This window comes from Pecten maximus, chromosome 17, assembly GCF_902652985.1.
Source record: "Pecten maximus chromosome 17, xPecMax1.1, whole genome shotgun sequence".
Lineage (NCBI taxonomy): Eukaryota > Metazoa > Mollusca > Bivalvia > Pectinida > Pectinidae > Pecten > Pecten maximus.
The window spans coordinates 10,762,418-10,784,138 of NC_047031.1; the positions used below are offsets into that span (position 1 = coordinate 10,762,418).

General features: G+C 38.3%; 3 protein-coding genes across 3 annotated transcripts; 2 read left to right on the forward strand and 1 right to left on the reverse strand.

Annotated features, from left to right (window-relative positions):
• The first annotated feature begins 281 nt into the window (after window positions 1-281).
• LOC117315098 (uncharacterized transmembrane protein DDB_G0289901-like) lies at window positions 282-2,738 on the forward strand. Its single transcript, XM_033869244.1, has one exon. It carries the CDS (start codon window positions 282-284, stop codon window positions 2,736-2,738), a length of 2,457 nt encoding a protein of 818 aa, XP_033725135.1.
• A 165-nt stretch (window positions 2,739-2,903) lies between these two features.
• On the reverse strand, window positions 2,904-13,236 carry LOC117315044 (biogenesis of lysosome-related organelles complex 1 subunit 6-like). The gene is made up of 6 exons (XM_033869181.1): window positions 13,137-13,236; window positions 11,491-11,641; window positions 9,584-9,686; window positions 5,736-5,823; window positions 3,665-3,751; window positions 2,904-3,096 (listed from the first exon to the last, which is right to left on the reverse strand). Exons 2-6 carry the CDS (start codon window positions 11,621-11,623, stop codon window positions 2,965-2,967), a joined length of 543 nt encoding a protein of 180 aa, XP_033725072.1. The 5' UTR covers window positions 11,624-11,641; window positions 13,137-13,236; the 3' UTR covers window positions 2,904-2,964.
• Window positions 13,237-13,393: 157 nt separating this feature from the next.
• LOC117315043 (proteasome subunit beta type-4-like) lies at window positions 13,394-19,888 on the forward strand. Its single transcript, XM_033869180.1, has 7 exons — window positions 13,394-13,565; window positions 15,344-15,550; window positions 16,276-16,422; window positions 17,163-17,244; window positions 18,447-18,563; window positions 18,864-18,952; window positions 19,524-19,888. Exons 1-7 carry the CDS (start codon window positions 13,435-13,437, stop codon window positions 19,534-19,536), a joined length of 786 nt encoding a protein of 261 aa, XP_033725071.1. The 5' UTR covers window positions 13,394-13,434; the 3' UTR covers window positions 19,537-19,888.
• Window positions 19,889-21,721: the final 1,833 nt, after the last annotated feature.

Below are 21,721 nucleotides of genomic sequence, written 5' to 3' on the forward strand. Positions count from 1 at the left end.
ATCATCCACAAGGAATGAGAGATGTTACTAATATCACAGGCCACCATCATCCACAAGGAATGAGAGATGGTACCTATACCACAGGCCACCATCATCCACAAGGAATGAGAGATGGTAATAATACCACAGCCACCATCATCCACAAGGAATGAGAGAGGGTAATAATACCACAGGCCACCATCATCCACAAGGAAAGAGATGGTACCAATACCACAGGCCACCATCATCCACAAGGAATGAGAGATGGTACTAATATCACAGGCCACCATCATCCACAAGGAATGAGAGATGGTAATAATACCACAGGCCACCATCATCCACAAGGAATGAGAGAGGGTAATAATACCACAGGCCACCATCATCCACAAGGAATGAGAGATGGTACCTATACCACAGGCCACCATCATCCACAAGGAATGAGAGATGGTACTAATACCACAGGCCACCATCATCCACAAGGAATGAGAGAGGGTAATAATACCACAGGCCACCATCATCCACAAGGAATGAGAGAGGGTAATAATACCACAGGCCACCATCATCCACAAGGAATGAGAGATGTTACTAATACCACAGGCCACCATCATCCACAAGGAATGAGAGATGGTAATTATACCACAGGCCACCATCATCCACAAGGAATGAGAGAGGGTAATAATACCACAGGCCACCATCATCCACAAGGAATGAGAGATGGTAATTATACCACAGGCCACCATCATCCACAAGGAATGAGAGAGGGTAATAATACCACAGGCCACCATCATCCACAAGGAATGAGAGATGGTACCTATACCACAGGCCACCATCATCCACAAGGAATGAGAGATGGTACTAATACCACAGGCCACCATCATCCACAAGGAATGAGAGATGGTACCTATACCACAGGCCACCATCATCCACAAGGAATGAGAGATGGTACCTATACCACAGGCCACCATCATCCACAAGGAATGAGAGATGGTACTAATATCACAGGCCACCATCATCCACAAGGAATGAGAGATGGTAATAATACCACAGGCCACCATCATCCACAAGGAATGAGAGAGGGTAATAATACCACAGGCCACCATCATCCACAAGGAATGAGAGATGGTAATAATACCACAGGCCACCATCATCCACAAGGAATGAGAGAGGGTAATAATACCACAGGCCACCATCATCCACAAGGAATGAGAGATGGTAATAATACCACAGGCCACCATCATCCACAAGGAATGAGAGATGGTACCTATACCACAGGCCACCATCATCCACAAGGAATGAGAGATGGTACTAATACCACAGGCCACCATCATCCACAAGGAATGAGAGAGGGTAATAATACCACAGGCCACCATCATCCACAAGGAATGAGAGAGGGTAATAATACCACAGGCCACCATCATCCACAAGGAATGAGAGATGTTACTAATACCACAGGCCACCATCATCCACAAGGAATGAGAGATGGTAATTATACCACAGGCCACCATCATCCACAAGGAATGAGAGAGGGTAATAATACCACAGGCCACCATCATCCACAAGGAATGAGAGATGGTAATTATACCACAGGCCACCATCATCCACAAGGAATGAGAGAGGGTAATAATACCACAGGCCACCATCATCCACAAGGAATGAGAGATGGTAATTATACCACAGGCCACCATCATCCACAAGGAATGAGAGATGGTACTAATACCACAGGCCACAATCATCCACAAGGAATGAGAGATGATAATAATACCACAGGCCACCATCATCCACAAGGAATGAGAGATGGTATTAATACCACAGGCCACCATCATCCACAAGGAATGAGAGATGGTACCTATACCACAGGCCACCATCATCCACAAGGAATGAGAGATGGTACTAATACCACAGGCCACCATCATCCACAAGGAATGAGAGATGGTACTAATACCACAGGCCACCATCATCCACAAGGAATGAGAGATGGTACTAATATCACAGGCCACCATCATCCACAAGGAATGAGAGCTGGTACCTATACCACAGGCCACCATCATCCACAAGGAATGAGAGATGGTACTAATATCACAGGCCACCATCATCCACAAGGAATGAGAGATGGTAATAATACCACAGGCCACCATCATCCACAAGGAATGAGAGAGGGTACTAATACCACAGGCCACCATCATCCACAAGGAATGAGAGAGGGTAATAATACCACAGGCCACCATCATCCACAAGGAATGAGAGAGGGTAATAATACCACAGGCCACCATCATCCACAAGGAATGAGAGATGTTACTAATACCACAGGCCACCATCATCCACAAGGAATGAGAGATGGTAATTATACCACAGGCCACCATCATCCACAAGGAATGAGAGAGGGTAATAATACCACAGGCCACCATCATCCACAAGGAATGAGAGATGGTAATTATACCACAGGCCACCATCATCCACAAGGAATGAGAGATGGTACTAATACCACAGGCCACCATCATCCACAAGGAATGAGAGATGGTAATAATACCACAGGCCACCATCATCCACAAGGAATGAGAGATGGTACTAATACCACAGGCCACCATCATCCACAAGGAATGAGAGATGGTACTAATATCACAGGCCACCATCATCCACAAGGAATGAGAGATGGTACCTATACCACAGGCCACCATCATCCACAAGGAATGAGAGAGGGTAATAATACCACAGGCCACCATCATCCACAAGGAATGAGAGATGGAAAAACGTATGAATAGAAAACAACTTCTTTCTGAGCATCTCCTAGAGAATCAAAATTGGATTGTCAGAATGATAATCCATGACTATTGAGCCAAAGAATCTTGCTGTGTCAGCTGAGTGAGGGACCATATTTACCAAACAGACTGGTCCCGCTCATTTTGCATAATGTTCCCACAACCATATTTCTTTTTTTTTAAATCCCTATTTGTTGTTTGGATATTATTTATGAGTTACAGGGCCCCACTATGACAAATTGGATTCCTTGTTGGCAACTTTTGCGGTGAGCATCCTTTCTCGATCCAGTTCTTTTTCTCTCTGTTCCTCTCTCTGTAATTCCTCCTTCTGTTTCTGCTGTTGTAATTTCAAAGCCCTTTTCTGGAAAAAAACCAGACATGAAATGTGATAGAAAAAGATTATTAATTCTGAAACATGATTAATTTAACACTTGAATAAATGAAAATGTAAGTCTACAGTACTTTCTTTTACAAATTAAAATTCCTCCCTGGTAAAGGTATCATTTAAAACACACACTATTGGAAGGGAATTATATAGCATATCTGAGGTCGCATTTCCCTCTTTTCTATTTATAATTGTACTTCAATAATTTCTGTTGTTAAATTCTTAAAGTTAAATAGAGTTGTTAATATTTTACCCCGGTATTACAAATTTACCTTCTGTGGACAACTCAGTTTTATAAATAGATGAGTGAAAATGATGTATTTCGTTTTCAATAATCTGAAGTTTGAGAAGTAAAAAATTGCAATGGAGTTTGCCAATTTTACTGAAATAAAGTAGAGGTTCCAGTCCAAATCTCCACAGGTGTATAAGTACAGTGGAACTTCAACAACCACTTACTTTACTTTCAGGTTTCATTGTCAATTATATTATAAAAAGCAGTTGTTATATGCTTAATAACTTAAATATTCTTGAGTGTTGGACAAACCTTGAGTTTAAAGGATCGTTCAGACAAAGACTGCATCTCTTTACGAAGGTTGTTCAATTTGGTATAATACTTTCTGGCTTGTGTCATCTGTAATATTCAAACAATATTAAAATCATCAATAATGACGGTCTTAACACACAACTAAAAATATATTGTCTATTAAAATTCATTTTACCAATTGCCAGTATGAAATATGTCACACACTAATGTCAATATCAATCTTTCATGTTGGCACAAATTGAAGTGTGAAGGGGTTTGAATATGAAAAGAAATTGAAGAAGCAGGGTAAAACCCGAATTAAAATTATAAATCAGCAATACTACTTAATTTTGGTATACTGTATAGTGAAACTGTATAATTAGACTTGCATCTGACTTGGTGTAGTGGTGGAGGACTTGGTGTAATGGTGGAGGACTTGGTGTAATGTTGGTGGACAGGTAACTCAAATGGTAAGAGCGGGAGTCTTAAGTTGAAAAGTCCCAGGTTTGAGTCCCGGTCTTGTCATTGCATTTTACCTCTACTCCTACAGATAAATTTAGAATGTTCTACACAAAACATCAATATCCATCTAACCTATGAAACAAGAGATCCCAGAGGGATCTTGGCGCCCACCATTGAATGTTCTTCATAGGTTCCATGTCAGATTGATCTTTTCTCTACTTTTCTCTTCTTCTAAGTCTTACTAATCTGTGTAAATTCAGAAGAAACCTCTAGTACTTTTCAAACAAGGGAAACCTATATACAAAATTTAAGATTTAGGCACCAAGGGGAACCTATATATGGAATTTGAGAAAGATTCCTTCATTACTTTCTGAGAAATAGCGATAACAAACTTCAATTGTCAAAATCCAAGATGGCTGCATGTCGGCCATGTTATTTTCCGATTGGTCTCAAAATGCAAGATGCATAACAAGGCACATGGGGGAACCTACATATGAAATTTCAGGAAGATCCCTTCATTAGTTTCTTAGAAATAGCGATAACCAGTTTCAATTTTCGAAATCCAAGATGGTTGCCTGTCGGCCATGTTGTTTTCTGATTAGTCTCAAAATACAATATGCATAACTACGCACCAAGGGGAACCTACATATGAAATTTCAGGAAGATCCCTTCAGTGCTTTCTGAGAATTAGCGATAACAAACTTCAATTGTCAAAATCCAAGACGGCTGCCTGACGGCCATGTTGTTTTCTGATTGGTCTCAAAATGCAATATGCATAACTAGGCGCCAAGGGGAACCTACATATGACATTGGAGAAAGATCCCTTCAGTACTTTCTCAGAAATAGCGATAACAAACTTCAATGGTCAAAATCCAAGATGGCTGCCTGTCGGCCATGTTGTTTTCTGATTGGTCCTAAAATGCAATATGCATAACTAAGCACCAAGGGGAACCTACATATGAAATTTGAGAAAGATCCCTTCAGTACTTTCTCAGAAATAGCGATAACAAACTTCAATGGTCAAAATCCAAGATGGCTGCCTGTCGGCCATGTTGTTTTCCGATCGGTCCCAAAATGCAATATGCATAACTAGGCACCAAGGGGAACCTACAGATGAAATTTGAGAAATATCCCTTCAGTACTTTCTCAGAAATAGCGATAACAAACTTCAATGGTCAAAATCCAAGATGGCTGCCTGTCGGCCATGTTGTTTTCCGATTGGTCCCAAAATGCAATATGCATAACTAAGCACCAAGGGGAACCTACATATGAAATTTGAGAAAGATCCCTTCAGTACTTTCTCAGAAATAGTGATAACAAACTTCAATGGTCAAAATCCAAGATGGCTGCCTGTCGGCCATGTTGTTTTCCGATCGGTCCCAAAATGCAATATGCATAACTAGGCACCAAGGGAAACCTACAGATGAAATTTGAGAAAGATCCCTTCAGTACTTTCTGAGGATTAGCGATAACAAGAATTGTTTACGGACGGACGGACGGACGGACGGACGGAGGGAGGGACGGACGGACGGACGGACCACGGACCACGGACGCAGGGCGATTTGAATAGCCCACCATCTGATGATGGTGGGCTAAAAACCTATTTCTCCTAACATGACAAAATGGTTACCGTTTCTACGAGGTCCTCCATGGCTTTACACTCCACAAACTTTGTATTTTCCTGTTGTATTGTCTCAATCAGGATGCCCTGGTTCTGTCTGTAACACAAACATCACTACTAACTGTTTGAGTCTGTCAAGTTATATTTAGGACTTTTGTCATGTAACAATGGTATCCAGGAAATGTAAGATACCTAGAGGACATGTGACCAGGTCATGATACCTCTCTATCCAGGAAATGTAAGATAGCTAGAGGACATGTGACCAGGTCATGATACCTCTCTATCCAGGAAATGTAAGATACCTAGAGGACATGTGACCAGGTCATGATACCTCTCTATCCAGGAAATGTAAGATACCTAGAGGACATGTGACCAGGTCATGATACCTCTCTATCCAGGAAATGTAAGATACCTAGAGGATATGTGACCAGGTCATGATACCTCTCTATCCAGGAAATGTAAGATAGCTAGAGGACATGTGACCAGGTCATGATACCTCTCTATCCAGGAAATGTAAGATACCTAGAGGACATGTGACCAGGTCATGATACCTCTCTATCCAGGAAATGTAAGATAGCTAGAGGACATGTGACCAGGTCATGACACCTCTCTATCCAGGAAATGTAAGATACCTAGAGGACATGTGACCAGGTCATGATACCTCTCTATCCAGGAAATGTAAGATAGCTAGAGGACATGTGACCAGGTCATGATACCTCTCTATCCAGGAAATGTAAGATACCTAGAGGACATGTGACCAGGTCATGACACCTCTCTATCCAGGAAATGTAAGATAGCTAGAGGACATGTGACCAGGTCATGATACCTCTCTATCCAGGAAATGTAAGATAGCTAGAGGACATGTGACCAGGTCATGATACCTCTCTATCCAGGAAATGTAAGATACCTAGAGGACATGTGACCAGGTCATGATACCTCTCTATCCAGGAAATGTAAGATAGCTAGAGGACATGTGACCAGGTCATGATACCTCTCTATCCAGGAAATGTAAGATACCTAGAGGACATGTGACCAGGTCATGATACCTCTCTATCCAGGAAATGTAAGATAGCTAGAGGACATGTGACCAGGTCATGATACCTCTCTATCCAGGAAAGGTAAGATAGCTAGAGGACATGTGACCAGGTCATGATACCTCTCTATCCAGGAAATGTAAGATAGCTAGAGGACATGTGACCAGGTCATGATACCTCTCTATCCAGGAAATGTAAGATACCTAGAGGACATGTGACCAGGTCATGATACCTCTCCGTCAGGGAGGTCTAGGGACAATGGGAGCCCTAAATGTCTAGGGACAATGGGAACCCTAAATGTCTAGGGACAATGGGAACCCTAAATGTCTGGGGACAATGGGAACACTAAATGTCTGGGGACAATGGGAACACTAAATGTCTGGGGACAATGGGAACCCTAAATGTCTGGGGACAATGGGAACACTAAATGTCTGGGGACAATGGGAACCCTAAATGTCTGGGGACAATGGGAACACTAAATGTCTGGGGACAATGGGAACACTAAATGTCTGGGGACAATGGGAACACTAAATGTCTGGGGACAATGGAAACCCTAAATGTCTGGGGACAATGGGAACCCTAAATGTCTGGGGACAATGGGAACACTAAATGTCTGGGGACAATGGGAACCCTAAATGTCTAGGGACAATGGGAACCCTAAATGTCTGGGGACAATGGGAACCCTAAATGTCTGGGGACAATGGGAACACTAAATGTCTGGGGACAATGGGAACCCTAAATGTCTGGGGACAATGGGAACCCTAAATGTCTGGGGACAATGGGAACACTAAATGTCTAGGGACAATGGGAACACTAAATGTCTGGGGACAATGGGAACCCTAAATGTCTGGGGACAATGGGAACACTAAATGTCTGGGGACAATGGGAACCCTAAATGTCTAGGGACAATGGGAACACTAAATGTCTGGGGACAATGGGAACCCTAAATGTCTGGGGACAATGGGAACACTAAATGTCTGGGGACAATGGGAACCCTAAATGTCTAGGGACAATGGGAACACTAAATGTCTGGGGACAATGGGAACACTAAATGTCTGGGGACAATGGGAGCCCTAAATGTCTAGGGACAATGGGAACACTAAATGTCTGGGGACAATGGGAACCCTAAATGTCTAGGGACAATGGGAACACTAAATGTCTGGGGACAATGGGAACACTAAATGTCTGGGGACAATGGGAACACTAAATGTCTAGGGACAATGGGAACACTAAATGTCTGGGGACAATGGGAGCCCTAAATGTCTAGGGACAATGGGAACACTAAATGTCTGGGGACAATGGGAACCCTAAATGTCTAGGGACAATGGGAACACTAAATGTCTGGGGACAATGGGAACACTAAATGTCTGGGGACAATGGGAACACTAAATGTCTGGGGACAATGGGAACACTAAATGTCTGGGGACAATGGGAACACTAAATGTCTGGGGACAATGGGAACCCTAAATGTCTGGGGACAATGGGAACACTAAATGTCTGGGGACAATGGGAACCCTAAATGTCTGGGGACAATGGGAACACTAAATGTCTGGGGACAATGGGAACACTAAATGTCTGGGGACAATGGGAACACTAAATGTCTGGGGACAATGGGAACACTAAATGTCTGGGGACAATGGGAACACTAAATGTCAGGGGACAATGGGAACCCTAAATGTCTGGGGACAATGGGAACACTAAATGTCTGGGGACAATGGGAACCCTAAATGTCTGGGGACAATGGGAACACTAAATGTCTGGGGACAATGGGAACACTAAATGTCTGGGGACAATGGGAACCCTAAATGTCTGGGGACAATGGGAACACTAAATGTCTGGGGACAATGGGAACCCTAAATGTCTGGGGACAATGGAAACCCTAAATGTCTGGGGACAATGGGAACACTAAATGTCTGGGGACAATGGGAACACTAAATGTCTGGGGACAATGGGAACACTAAATGTCTGGGGACAATGGGAACCCTAAATGTCTGGGGACAATGGGAACACTAAATGTCTGGGGACAATGGGAACCCTAAATGTCTGGGGACAATGGGAACCCTAAATGTCTGGGGACAATGGGAACACTAAATGTCTGGGGACAATGGGAACCCTAAATGTCTAGGGACAATGGGAACACTAAATGTCTGGGGACAATGGGAACCCTAAATGTCTGGGGACAATGGGAACACTAAATGTCTGGGGACAATGGGAACACTAAATGTCTGGGGACAATGGGAACACTAAATGTCTGGGGACAATGGGAACCCTAAATGTCTGGGGACAATGGGAACACTAAATGTCTGGGGACAATGGGAACACTAAATGTCTGGGGACAATGGGAACCCTAAATGTCTAGGGACAATGGGAACACTAAATGTCTGGGGACAATGGGAACCCTAAATGTCTAGGGACAATGGGAACACTAAATGTCTGGGGACAATGGGAACACTAAATGTCTGGGGACAATGGGAACACTAAATGTCAGGGGACAATGGGAACACTAAATATCTGGGGACAATGGGAACCCTAAATGTCTGGGGACAATGGGAACCCTAAATGTCTAGGGACAATGGGAACCCTAAATGTCTGGGGACAATGGGAACACTAAATGTCTGGGGACAATGGGAACACTTAAGGTATGGTGATATGGGGACAATAGGAACTCTTAAGGACAATGTTCGGACCATTCAACTTCAATCATACAGTTACATTATAATTTATTTTTTCAAATGCCCTGAGGATATTGAAAATTACTAAGTATACAGTGAAATGATGCTGATCCATACACCACTCAGTTATCCTAACAAATATCCCACTTACAGGATTTCATTAAGTGAGCACTTGGCTTTCTGTAGATTGGGAAGGTAGTGTCCTAGTGTGCCCACTGTTAACTTCTGTATGATGGCCGGGTCAACTCCGTCCTCTGTAACAATGAGTACATTTGATTAACACATCATTTAAAAATAATATTACGATAGAATCTTCATTTTTTGTGTTTTTTTTACTAGTTTTTTAGATTTTGTTTCACACTATATTTCAATGGATATATCATTTTGAAACTGCTCATCAAATAATGCTTTCTCTAAACAAAGTCTATGTTAAATTGGTTATATAATGACCATCTAATAAAAGATGTTTTAAAAGCGGTGTAAAAAAATGTGACAATCATGTACTGTATTAACTTGCTGATTTTTAGAAATACTAGTTTTACCAATTAAGGTCTTCATATCAATAGAGTGGAGTGGTAGTGTAATGGCAGACGTGTGAATTGAGTTCCAGGAAAACAGGTTTATAATCTAGGGTTTCCTACAGTTACTCAGCTCAAAGACTACAAAACTTTAACCAAAATCAAGAACAGCGGTCCTGAATCACTCTCACGGCCAGTAAAGTCTTCACTAAAGAATTATGGAAAAATACTATTTCCAATTTTCATGTTGACAGTAATATGTTGGTGATACTTTAAGAAATGGTATACAACACTTCAAGCAGAAGTGATATAAGTGTGATGTGAAGTGTGATGTGAAGCATGTGCTGATCCCTTGTAGTATACATCTTCACATATTTTTATACCTTCAGTCCAAGGAACAAGAGGCCTAAGGGCCTGCATCACTCACCCTGATATTTCAATAATCATAGCCCAAAGGGACCCATACCCTCCATTCATCAGATCTCCTTAGCCCAATAATACTTTAGACTAAATTTTATCAAAATCCATTTATATAGTCATTTAGGACTAGTAAGGATTTGAAGAATTTACCTCAATTTCCCCTATAATTGGGCCCTGCCCCTCTGGCCCCAAGGGGTCAGAATAATCATTATGCAAAATCTTTCCCCTCCTATCAAGGATATTCTTGACAATATTTGGTTAAAATCTAATCAGTACTTTATGAGTAGTAGCGATTTAAGACTTACATAGATCCATTTTGTATTTCTCCTATTGGGCCCCACTAGTCCCATGGGGGTCAGTGTCACTATTTATGCAAAATCTGTTCCCCTTCCCCAAGGATCAAACTATATTCCTCTCATTATACCTCAAAAGTATCAAACTAGTCACATCTCTCACTATACCTCAAAAGTATCAAACTAGTCACATCTCTCACTATACCTCAAAAGTATCAAACTAGTCACATCTCTCACTATACCTCAAAAGTATCAAACTAGTCACATCTCTCACTATACCTCAAAAGTATCAAACTAGTCACATCTCTCACTATACCTCAAAAGTATCAAACTAGTCACATCTCTCACTATACCTCAAAAGTATCAAACTAGTCACATCTCTCACTATACCTCAAAAGTATCAAACTAGTCACATCTCTCACTATACCTCAAAAGTATCAAACTAGTCACATCTCTCACTATACCTCAAAAGGATCAAACTAGTCACATCTCTCACTATACCTCAAAAGGATCAAACTAGTCACATCTCTCACTATACCTCAAAAGGATCAAACTAGTCACATCTCTCACTATACCTCAAAAGTATCAAACTAGTCATCTACGACCTCAAAACTTAATTCAATTTATTTCACATTCACCCTTATCAGGACCCTTTGATCATGCTGCAGTCAGTTTTTTTTCAAAATAAAATTATTATTAGTTTTTTTTCAAAATAAAATTATTGAATCTTACCAGATGTAATAGAACTTACCCATGATATAACAAGCATGTTTAAATACCAAGTCAGCAACAATCTCACTTATTTCTTTTTGCTCTGACCTTCTTACCTTCCTCATCCATATCTGTAGCAGCATTATTTGTCTCATCTTCAACAGTTACGTTGGCCACATCTCCAAGATCGGTCTCATCTTCAGACACATTTGGGATTACCTCCCCTGTCGTCATGGTTTCTCCACTCATAGGCCTTTGAGGAACAATCTGATATTCATATAAAAAAATGTGTTTAATATTTCTGGTAATCATGAGTTATATGTTACTCTAAATGTACATAACCCTATCCTTTGATTTTTATCATTTTATATAATTTTATAGATGCAGTCCTACCAGTTTTAATAACCCCCTGTCCTTAAAAACTTCCCGTCTTCAGCAACCTTTTTTAATCCTGCTGATGCATTCACTACATTTTTTACCTGTTTTTGGCAACTACATGTACCTGTATTACACGACTAATGTAAGCGTGAACAGGAAGTCAGTGAGTTATATTAACATAATTGCTAAGATGTCAGGTGATAAGCATACAGTGCTATTCTTTGTTGTCTTTACCTCAGACTACAAACCAAAAACCTAACTGTGTTAAGTGACCACCTGTCTTATGTGACCTTTTTGACTGGCTACCTTTAAAAGTCACATAAGATAGGTTTGATTGTATCATTTTTTTAAGTCTTGACAAAAAAGAGGGTCATATTTCTGGATGGCTCTTAATGGTCATCTGACAATTAAACCATTATATACAGAGGATCTAACACAAGTGTCCATGTGATATGACCCTGTCCCTCTGTCCCGAGGGGTGCCTCATTTGTATATAGTATGATTGCCCTCTCCCAAGGATGTTCCCAACAAATTTGGTAGAAATAAACTCAAAGGTTTAGGAGTACAGCAAAGTTTCCTTTTTGGGCCCTGCCCCTCTGTCGCCAGGGGTGAGACCAGCCTAATTTATGTAAGATATGATTGTCCTACCCAATGATATTTCACACCAAAATTGGATATATTACACACGGTAATGGCAACTGTTTATTTGATTAAAAACCCCTGATCTGACATTGTATAACTGGCAATTCAGGTCTCATGTGCTATTTATAGATTTGTCATTGTGCTACATGTACATGTAGTTGAGTCACTTTTTAAACAAAATCTATACATCTAAGAACTATGAAATAACACATTTGTATTGATATTTCTCGTATCTTGGAAGGACCATTTGAAATCGAGAAGGATCACCTAAAAATAATGTTTGTTGGTCCTGCTGGCCACCTAATAAAATAAGTTAGTGTCAAACACTGTAATAAAATAATTTTATACTGAAATATCTCTTTTAAATGTTTAAATGTTTCTGTCACTACAAAATGTATCCCTTAAAAAAATATAAATACCAAATCAAAACACCAGTGGAATGTTCATCATTGATTTCAAACAGTTTGGTTATTTCTCAAATTTTTCTCGGCACAAGCATAGGCACTTGTATCCGGTAATTAATACCAGAGTTAAAATTTTCATCGGTATAAGTATATATCGAGAATAATTTTTACTCTGGTGTTAATTAACCAAGTGCACTAAATATATCTATCAATAATGTCATGATTATCGGCAATAAAAATCACGAATATAATGTGTTGCTTGGAGAATTATTTCTTAAATCAAGATAATTAAATCTATATATACGCCATCTAGTAAACAAACCACGGATCATAATTACCTTTCAGCGAGGGCCGTTCAGCGAGCCTCTTTCTCCTCCTCCTGGTGAATCCAGTTAGAGTGACTTCCCTTTGCTAGTTTTGCTTTACCATATTACTAGCAGGTTGCACAGATTATTTTGAAATCAATTCATGTTGTTGAGTAGTTAATGTTTTTATTTATTTATTTTAAGGAATAAATGTGTTAAATGTTTTAAATCGAGAATTGTCCAAAATATGACTTTTAAAAGAAATATACCATTTTTATATTATCAGTGGAAAGGGGTAAATAAAGACAGCGACATCTACATCCGGGAAAATATGGCGACCGAAAACATTTTAGGAACCGGCGAGTTGTGGAGAAATGGGCCTGCTCCAGGTTCCTTATATCAATTTCCTGGACATAAGCCATCTCAAACCAGCTCACAGATTGGACCAGCAAAGCGTACGATGTAAGTGTTTATGAGACAATCAGAATTGCACGTTTACTTTCGACAAACTTTATGATTGTAAACAATTGAATTGCTGAATCATGAAGGCCCCCCCCCCCCCCCCCCCCTCTCATTTTCACATCCGATATAAAAATATTAGTGCTTCAACGATACACTTCCCTCACGAGACGATACGTATCGCGATACTTGTCTCACGGTACGATACCTATCATGGTACATTTACAAAGTGCCCATTAGTTTATCCTGCCAGGGGTAAAGTGTAACGTCCCCCGGTATTCCGTCCCCCGCCCCCCCCCCCCCCCCCACTCTGAAAATTGCATGGGGGGATACAAACATACATACTATCACGAATGCATTTATCAAGGTTACTTATTTATACAAATTAGCCATCACATTACAGCTGTAATTATAAAAATGTTAATAAAGTTTAATTTAAAAAAATGACTCTTAGAAGTTTTGACATGCTTGTTATTAGATCTAGTAATAAGGCATTTTGACAATTGAAACATTGGGTCAATATATATTTTACAAAGATTAATTGTTTTCCTCTTAAATTATCTAATTTAAATCTTGAATTATTTTGTTTTCAATTAGAATTCTACTCAATTTCCAGTTGATCTGGGCCTGTTCGTTTATGAGGACAAACCTGTCCGTCAGTATTTAATAAAATGTAATATTTCAAACATAATACTGATAGTGGGCCTATCTTAATGGACTTGCAAATGTTAATACATGCCAAAGAAGTCTCTGTCAAGGCTCATCTGAAAGTAATATAAAATCGCCAGGTCTGTCTTTATTTCATAAACTAACAACTTTAACACTGGTCCAACTTTTTGTATCGCAAAAATGAAAACAGCCCTGTTATTGATGAGTGAACATTTTTCTTTCGTGGACGGCTCAGGGATTTACGCAGGATAAACATTATTGATGTACGCCGTACAATCTGTATTAAAATTATGCCTTTAATGAAGTAGCAAGAAACATTATTCAGGTTAGGAAATAACCTAGACAAGTGAGTCGTCATCAGCCAATCAAAATACAGGATTCCTGACAGTAGATCGGGAAGAATTCGTCTCTGCAATTACCATGGCTATAGGTTGGGGAAAACCACCAACTTCAATGTTCCATGTAGTATTTCAAAAGGGCAGCAATTTGTTTGTTAAAAGGAATGGGTCGATGGGGTGCGTCGATTTACCCCATATTACCCAGTATTTCATGAAATTAAATGCGACACAATATTGAATGTTTTGTAGCCCAAGTTTCCTCTGGCCCTGACCCCGTGTCTGGTGTAGGGCCGGAGCGTGGAATTCTCTGACATCGTTTGGTGTCGCTAAGATTTTGGTGTAAATACAATAAAATTGGGTGTGACATAACACTTACCTTATATAGATAAATGAGATATTTATTTAGCCCAGTTAGAACACCCATTTAGTCCCATCTAAGTGTTTTATTCTGTCCGTATATATAGACCTTTTCTTTACGCTAGTCATAGATTTAGTAATTATATATTCGTTCAGCATTCCGTTATTATATTTGACAATATTGAATATTTTTGTGATACAGCCATATTAAAGTTTATGCTGACTTACTATGCAGTATGGGTATGTCATGATCTACCTTAAGATGGAATGGATAAGATTTATTTCTCAATTATTACATTGTTGTAAAACAAATGAAAGATAAGAGAAGTATTTATTTGATCAGTTTTTCACATGATTCCGTATTTGTGTTTTTGTGTTTCAATTTCAGATATTTATGTTTTAATGTTGTATTTGAAGGGCTCCCACTGTCACTGGTACCTCTGTGCTGGGCTTGAAGTTTAATGGTGGCGTGATCATAGCGGCAGATATGCTTGGATCATACGGTTCACTAGCCCGTTACAGGAATCTCTCCCGTCTACTCAAGGTCAACAACAGTACAGTGATTGGCTGTGGTGGTGACTATGCCGACTTCCAGTTCCTCAAGTCCACTATTACTCAGAGAGTGTGAGTTTCTGTAGAAATAATTTCTATATCATGAAAAAATGCATTTGTTGTGATCTATGCCTATATTCCTATAATAGTCACTAATTTTGAAATAAATTGTGCAAGTTTTATTATGAGCATATATACATATAAATTCTGATTTACTCTTATTACTCCAATGGCTATATGTGCTGGTTCACTAATGACACAGAGGGTGTGGTGGTTATTAAACGATTTGTTACTATAGTAATAATTTCTTATAAATTGTTCATTATGAAAGAAACTTTTTAGTTTGGGGATTATACATCGATGATGCACATCTTTTCACTGTATCATTTTACAGAACTTGTTAAGTTATAACCTTGACCTACTCTAGTTATAATGAACTTTCTAAAAATTGATGGTCATGATAGTCAAGGTCAAAATATATAAATTTGTAATGTACTAATAATTCAACAGATGACAAATTGTAAGTCTAATGTTTCATTACCAATATAAGGTAAGCGTTTTTTTTTTAGTTTTGCTTTAATATTTTCTACAGATAGGAACTATGAAATTAATAAAACACTTTAGAGTGAGCCGATGATTACTTTGATGTCATGACACACAGGAGTCTGTAGTATCATGGACATGAATTTTCAATAAATGAAATTAATGAGTAGAATATATATATATGTCTAAGTATCAAAATTGGATTAACATTAATATTAGTTTTGTAATTTGTTAGGAAAAATTGTATTTTACAGTATAGATGAGGAATGCTGGGATGACGGATTTCAGTACACACCAAAGTCTCTGTTCTCCTGGATGACCCGGGTTATGTACAACCGACGATCAAACTTTGACCCTCTGTGGAACACATATGTAGTTAGTGGAATGCAGGATGGTGAGCCGTATGTATCAAATGTTATCAACAGTCAGATTTCCATGGTAGATTTCATATAACTGTTTGTAAATCAAAACACTATTCCTGTAAAATATAATTTGCATCCCACTTTTTATCAAATTCTATTAAAGTGCTTCATTGAAATACCAAAGTCTCTAGCTATATTATGTCACTTTTATAATTTGGCAGTATCAAGGACTTGAACAAGATCATATTTTTATTCTTTCATCATCGATCAATATTAACACTTTTTGTCAAACACTTGCCATTCACTTTTGGATATACTTGTAGACTATCCTAGAAATATGTTCAATAACAAATACCCATGGCGTATTAGTGTCCATAAATTGTTTGTGTCATATCATAAATTGTTTGTGTCATATCATAAATTGTTTGTGTCATATCATAAATTGTTTGTGTCATATCATAAATTGTTTGTGTCATATCATAAATTTGTTTGTACCTGTGAGACTATTCATTTGAAGAAACCTTGGATGCTCTAAAGTGTGACAAAAATTTTCCCAAATGCTGGCCCTAGTGGCTTTCAAATTAAGAGAAATGTAAACAATACCAACAATGTAAGCATTGCGAGGACCAGAAAATTTCTTTAATTTAAACCAACATTTCAAATTAACCAAATTCAAATTAACTAATATTTAAATTCAACTGTAGACAAAGAGGGTATTTATATGGGATGTTTGTATCATTTCAATATATTAAATTGTTCACGCTTTTAATTATTTACAGATTCCTGGGTTACGTAGACAAGATTGGTGTGGCCTATGAAGCTCCCACTGTGTCGTCTGGCTACGGCTCCTATATCGCCCAGGTAAGATCAGGAATACATATACTGGTTTTCTATTCGATTTTATTTAAAGGTTCTTTCTCTGAAACTGGCATGTTCACTGCCATGTTCACTGCCATTTACCTGTTAGGAAATGGTCTTTTAAAGGTAGCGGGACCAAGATAATCACAAAACCTGAGTGGTCACTTTAAGCTTCAAAATCACTGTAAACTCTGACTGAGACAAGTACAAAGTCAAACTCAGAAATACTAAAATAAAATCTGTATTGCAATATCAGGCCTTTGCTGACCTGACACTGTTGTAGCTGTTTCTCATAAAATACTGAATGGATCTTCTCCAAATTTTACCTGTAGGTCCCCCAGGGTCCCTAGTTCTGCATATTGAATTTTGAGACTGATCAGAAACAAAATACCCAACAGGTAGATTTTTTTTTTCAAAGAGAGAGGGAGCTTATGTTGTCACCCTGGCATTGGCATCAGTGTCAGTGTCCAAATATTAAGTTTTTGATGTAAGTGTTGAAAGTCATCAGTAAACCCCTTTATAATTGTATTAGGCTACTAATATTTGGATTGAGGGTTGCTGTGGGGGTTGACTTTTTTTGCCCAGAATCAAACATGTTTCACAAAAAAGATAATGCAAAACCTTGTTTTAACTATGTCTACTTTATCTTTAAATATAACAATATGATTTTGTTTAAGTATCGGTATATATATTGCAACAGAGATTCCAGTTAGTGAACTTGACTCCAATTTTAGTGTGAGGTAAACTGAAATGCATTTTGAGGTGAGCTTTGCACCGATGATGGTACTCTTGTGAATTTTAACAGTAATATATATAATGGAAGTAAGGTTCCAAACAGTAATTTCTGAGAAATAACGATAACAAACTTCAACTGTCAAAATTCACAAGAGTACCATCATCGGTGCAAATCCCATATTTGAGCATAATTTGTTGGTTCCTCATCGGCGTCGAAATCATTCACACTGGATTGCAGTTTGATAGTGTGCACATTTTTGCCCTGGCTGACCCCCAGGGGCTGATAAGTGAAGTCAGGCAAGAATCGGTTAAAATGACTGAATTGCTGGTATAGAACTCATTTGACTGTCAAGGCCCATGGGCATCTTGTTTCAGGATTTGTTCACTTTAGAAAATCAGCACGAAACATGTTGTTTTGTAGAATTCTTCTTCTATTGTGAATTCCAATTTATATTGATTTGTGGTTTCAGCCACTGCTGAGGGACGCCTATGAAAAAAATCCCAACATGACCATGGCAGAAGCAGAACAGCAGATTGAGAGATGTATGAAAGTGCTTTTCTACAGGGACGCTCGTTCATTAAATAAGGTAAGGGGGAAATATAGAGAGTGGCAGATGGAAATTTGTACCATGGTACAGAGACGCTACATTGTAACAGACGAGATAAAAAATAAAGATGGAGGAAGTGAGAGCCTTCTACAAATGCTTACTATCTAAGTATCACAGGCAAAACCTTATCTTTGACTAATTAATCTGCTGAAATTAGTTTGTATCTGACAGTGATGTTTCATTTCACGCTTAAGTTTGTTGAAGTACACTTATAATTTCATTTTCTGTATGACTTTCAATTATTGAATATGACTTGAATATGTGTTTTCATTGTTTCAGTATGAGGTAGCTGTTGTAACAAAAGATGGAGCTATGGTGAAGTCAAATGTAGAGGCCAAGGCTAACTGGGAGATAGCACATCTAATCAAGTAAGTTGTCTGAAAATGTACATTTCACATTCTTTATTGTTAATCTTGATACAGGAAACCAAGTATAAGACATATATATCCAACTAATGAAGTCACAGTTCTGTCTGCAGATCTCTCAATAATCAAAAAGTAATTAACATCAGCCATGCTAAGGTAGTATTTAGTCTACAATGTATGTTACAGGTAATTAAAATCATAAACTTAGTTATATCATTTAAATTCACCAACTGTTACAGTAGAGGTAGACTTTAATATGGTCGGTCTATAGAATAAATCAAAATCAAATACTACATTTCCTTCTTTTCATAAACCGTTCTTACTTAACTGAAAGTCTATAAAATCTATTAATATATAAATGTTGTCCAACTTAAAAGTTCCGGGGTTTGTGGTCACAACCTGTTTTGTTGTGTATGGAATAATTCAGACATTATTGTTTGCATATTAGGATTAAAAAATATAAGTTAAAAACTGTTTAATTTTTCATCTTTTGATAAAATGCTAACATTATTGTCAATAATAAATTTCCTTTTCTGTTGAAACAAGATGACAATTTGTACAATTTATTTTTCAGGGGCTATGAATGATGAACACATTTGTTTAATGGAAGAATTGTGTGCTGTATGAAAATTGTGGAGAATGGACTTAGACTTTCTCAACTCTAGTTCTCAGTTTAAGTCGAAACAAATCTGGAATCTTCAATATGTTCATTTTTGTGATGTTAGGATTTTTTGAGAACTATTTCATCAACAGTTGACTTTAGTGCTAACATCTACAAGTACTAAATAATGTGACAGAAGATGGAGTAATTGTGGGAGTACATGGTGAAACATTGTTTATATGTAACAATGGAAATATCTATTGATATGATAAACTATATGACATGGTAATGCTTGTGAGAGTATGTGATATACTGTTGTAATAAAAGTATGAACTATTCTCATGTAGTTGTTAATTTTGTGGAACTCTAAACATATCTTACGATTGGATGTGGAATTCATTGTAATAGTCTGATGGAAGTCCTTGGGGATACTGTATAGGGAATGTTATATTATCGGCTTGTAGCTGCATTCATTTGTTGTCATGTGAATTATTTGTATTAAACACTAAAAGAAAAAACTACAGGCACTTAACAAATATTTCTAACAAAATGTTGATTATACTTGACTGGAACTGGAACTGTGCTAAACCTCAAAGATTAACATGTACCTGATTAAACTAAAATAAAGTATACTGATGGTAAGTCTAAATCTAAAAGAAGTCTGATAGAATGAGGACACAATACAAACTACTTGGAAGACTACAAAAAGATAATTGGAAAAGTAGAGAATATTGTATAACGAGGTGTTAGGGAATGGTAAAAGTTTAGGTCAAATCCATTTATGTCACATTTTTTCAGTGCGAGAATCGTGGTAATAACAATGATAACATCAGGTATACTAATGGTTTTGGAACAATGTAGAAGTATATGGCAGACGTAAATATTTCCTTACGATGTCATGACAATTGTTTTGTATCATTTAACATCCTAGCGCCCTGCCTATTGCCGTTTAAGGACAAGGATGAAGACATTAAAACTCTTATATAACTAGTCGACCTACATCTGTTGGTCCAAAATCTCAACAGCCATCTTTAATCACCAAAGATAGACTCGAAATAGAAAATCAAAACTCATCTCTTAAAACTTGCTTATCAACTTTATTTGGCTTTACTATAAATAGCTGTGTTAAATTGAGAATTTCCAGCTCGGGCATACAGCCGATAATAACATGTACAGTGTACAAAAGTATATTGGATGCATGCACTAATTTCTGTGCCTCTAATGTTGAAATTCAAACTGATTCAAATAGTATTCAAAAGAACAGAACGAACGTACATACCCAATTTCCCTGAAATATCATACACTGACAACCATCAGCTCTTGTAAGAGCTGAATTTTCAACCATCTCTGGTCAAAAATGAGGCCACTGTTAATATAAACAGATTTTGTATGTCTTGGCTCTACTAACTTCATCAATGATCAAATTTACTGAAATCGTATACACTGACAACCATCCTTTAAACACGATGTTAATGCAGACTTATATATCAAAATGTATAGCTGCGATAACGTAGCTCTGGACGACGGACGGACAATATTTCTGACAGATGGTCGTCGTAGAGCAGTGTAGGCAGGGTATGAATATTCGTTCTACAAAATATATAGGTCTCTGTTTTCAAAGTCCCTTCAATCACGTCATTAAAAAGATTTTGTGTTATAGAATAAAAAGTAAACGGGAATCTTGTATCTTTCGAAAATAGTGAAAGTTAAAAACTTCACCGTAAAACGACACTTAAAGTCCTTCAGTTCTTAAAAGAACTATTTGAATACGTAACTTCAACTCAATCGTAACCGTCACGTTCCTCCCTGATCGGGATTTTTTTCAACGACTTGGATATGATTTTTCTTAGAAGCAAATATTGATGAACTTTTTTCCAGTAAAGGGTCAGACTCGAAGGTTTGGGAGCAATATTGCCCCGGACAGGCGGACAGATGCAGGTAGTACCCACTAGTCAAAGGCGGTCGTATGAAAACGTGATTGACGCGTGTATATCTCTGTGGAAAAATTTTGCGATTGTTCCAGTCGGAACTCATTCACGGATGATACATTTCATGAATTTACGCATTGTACAAAGTCTGCAGCAAACACCTTGACACATTTGTGAGTGTTTTCTTTGGTGGCTGATTTCGGCTATGATACACTGTCGCATTGTTGCCCCGGCCAAACGAAG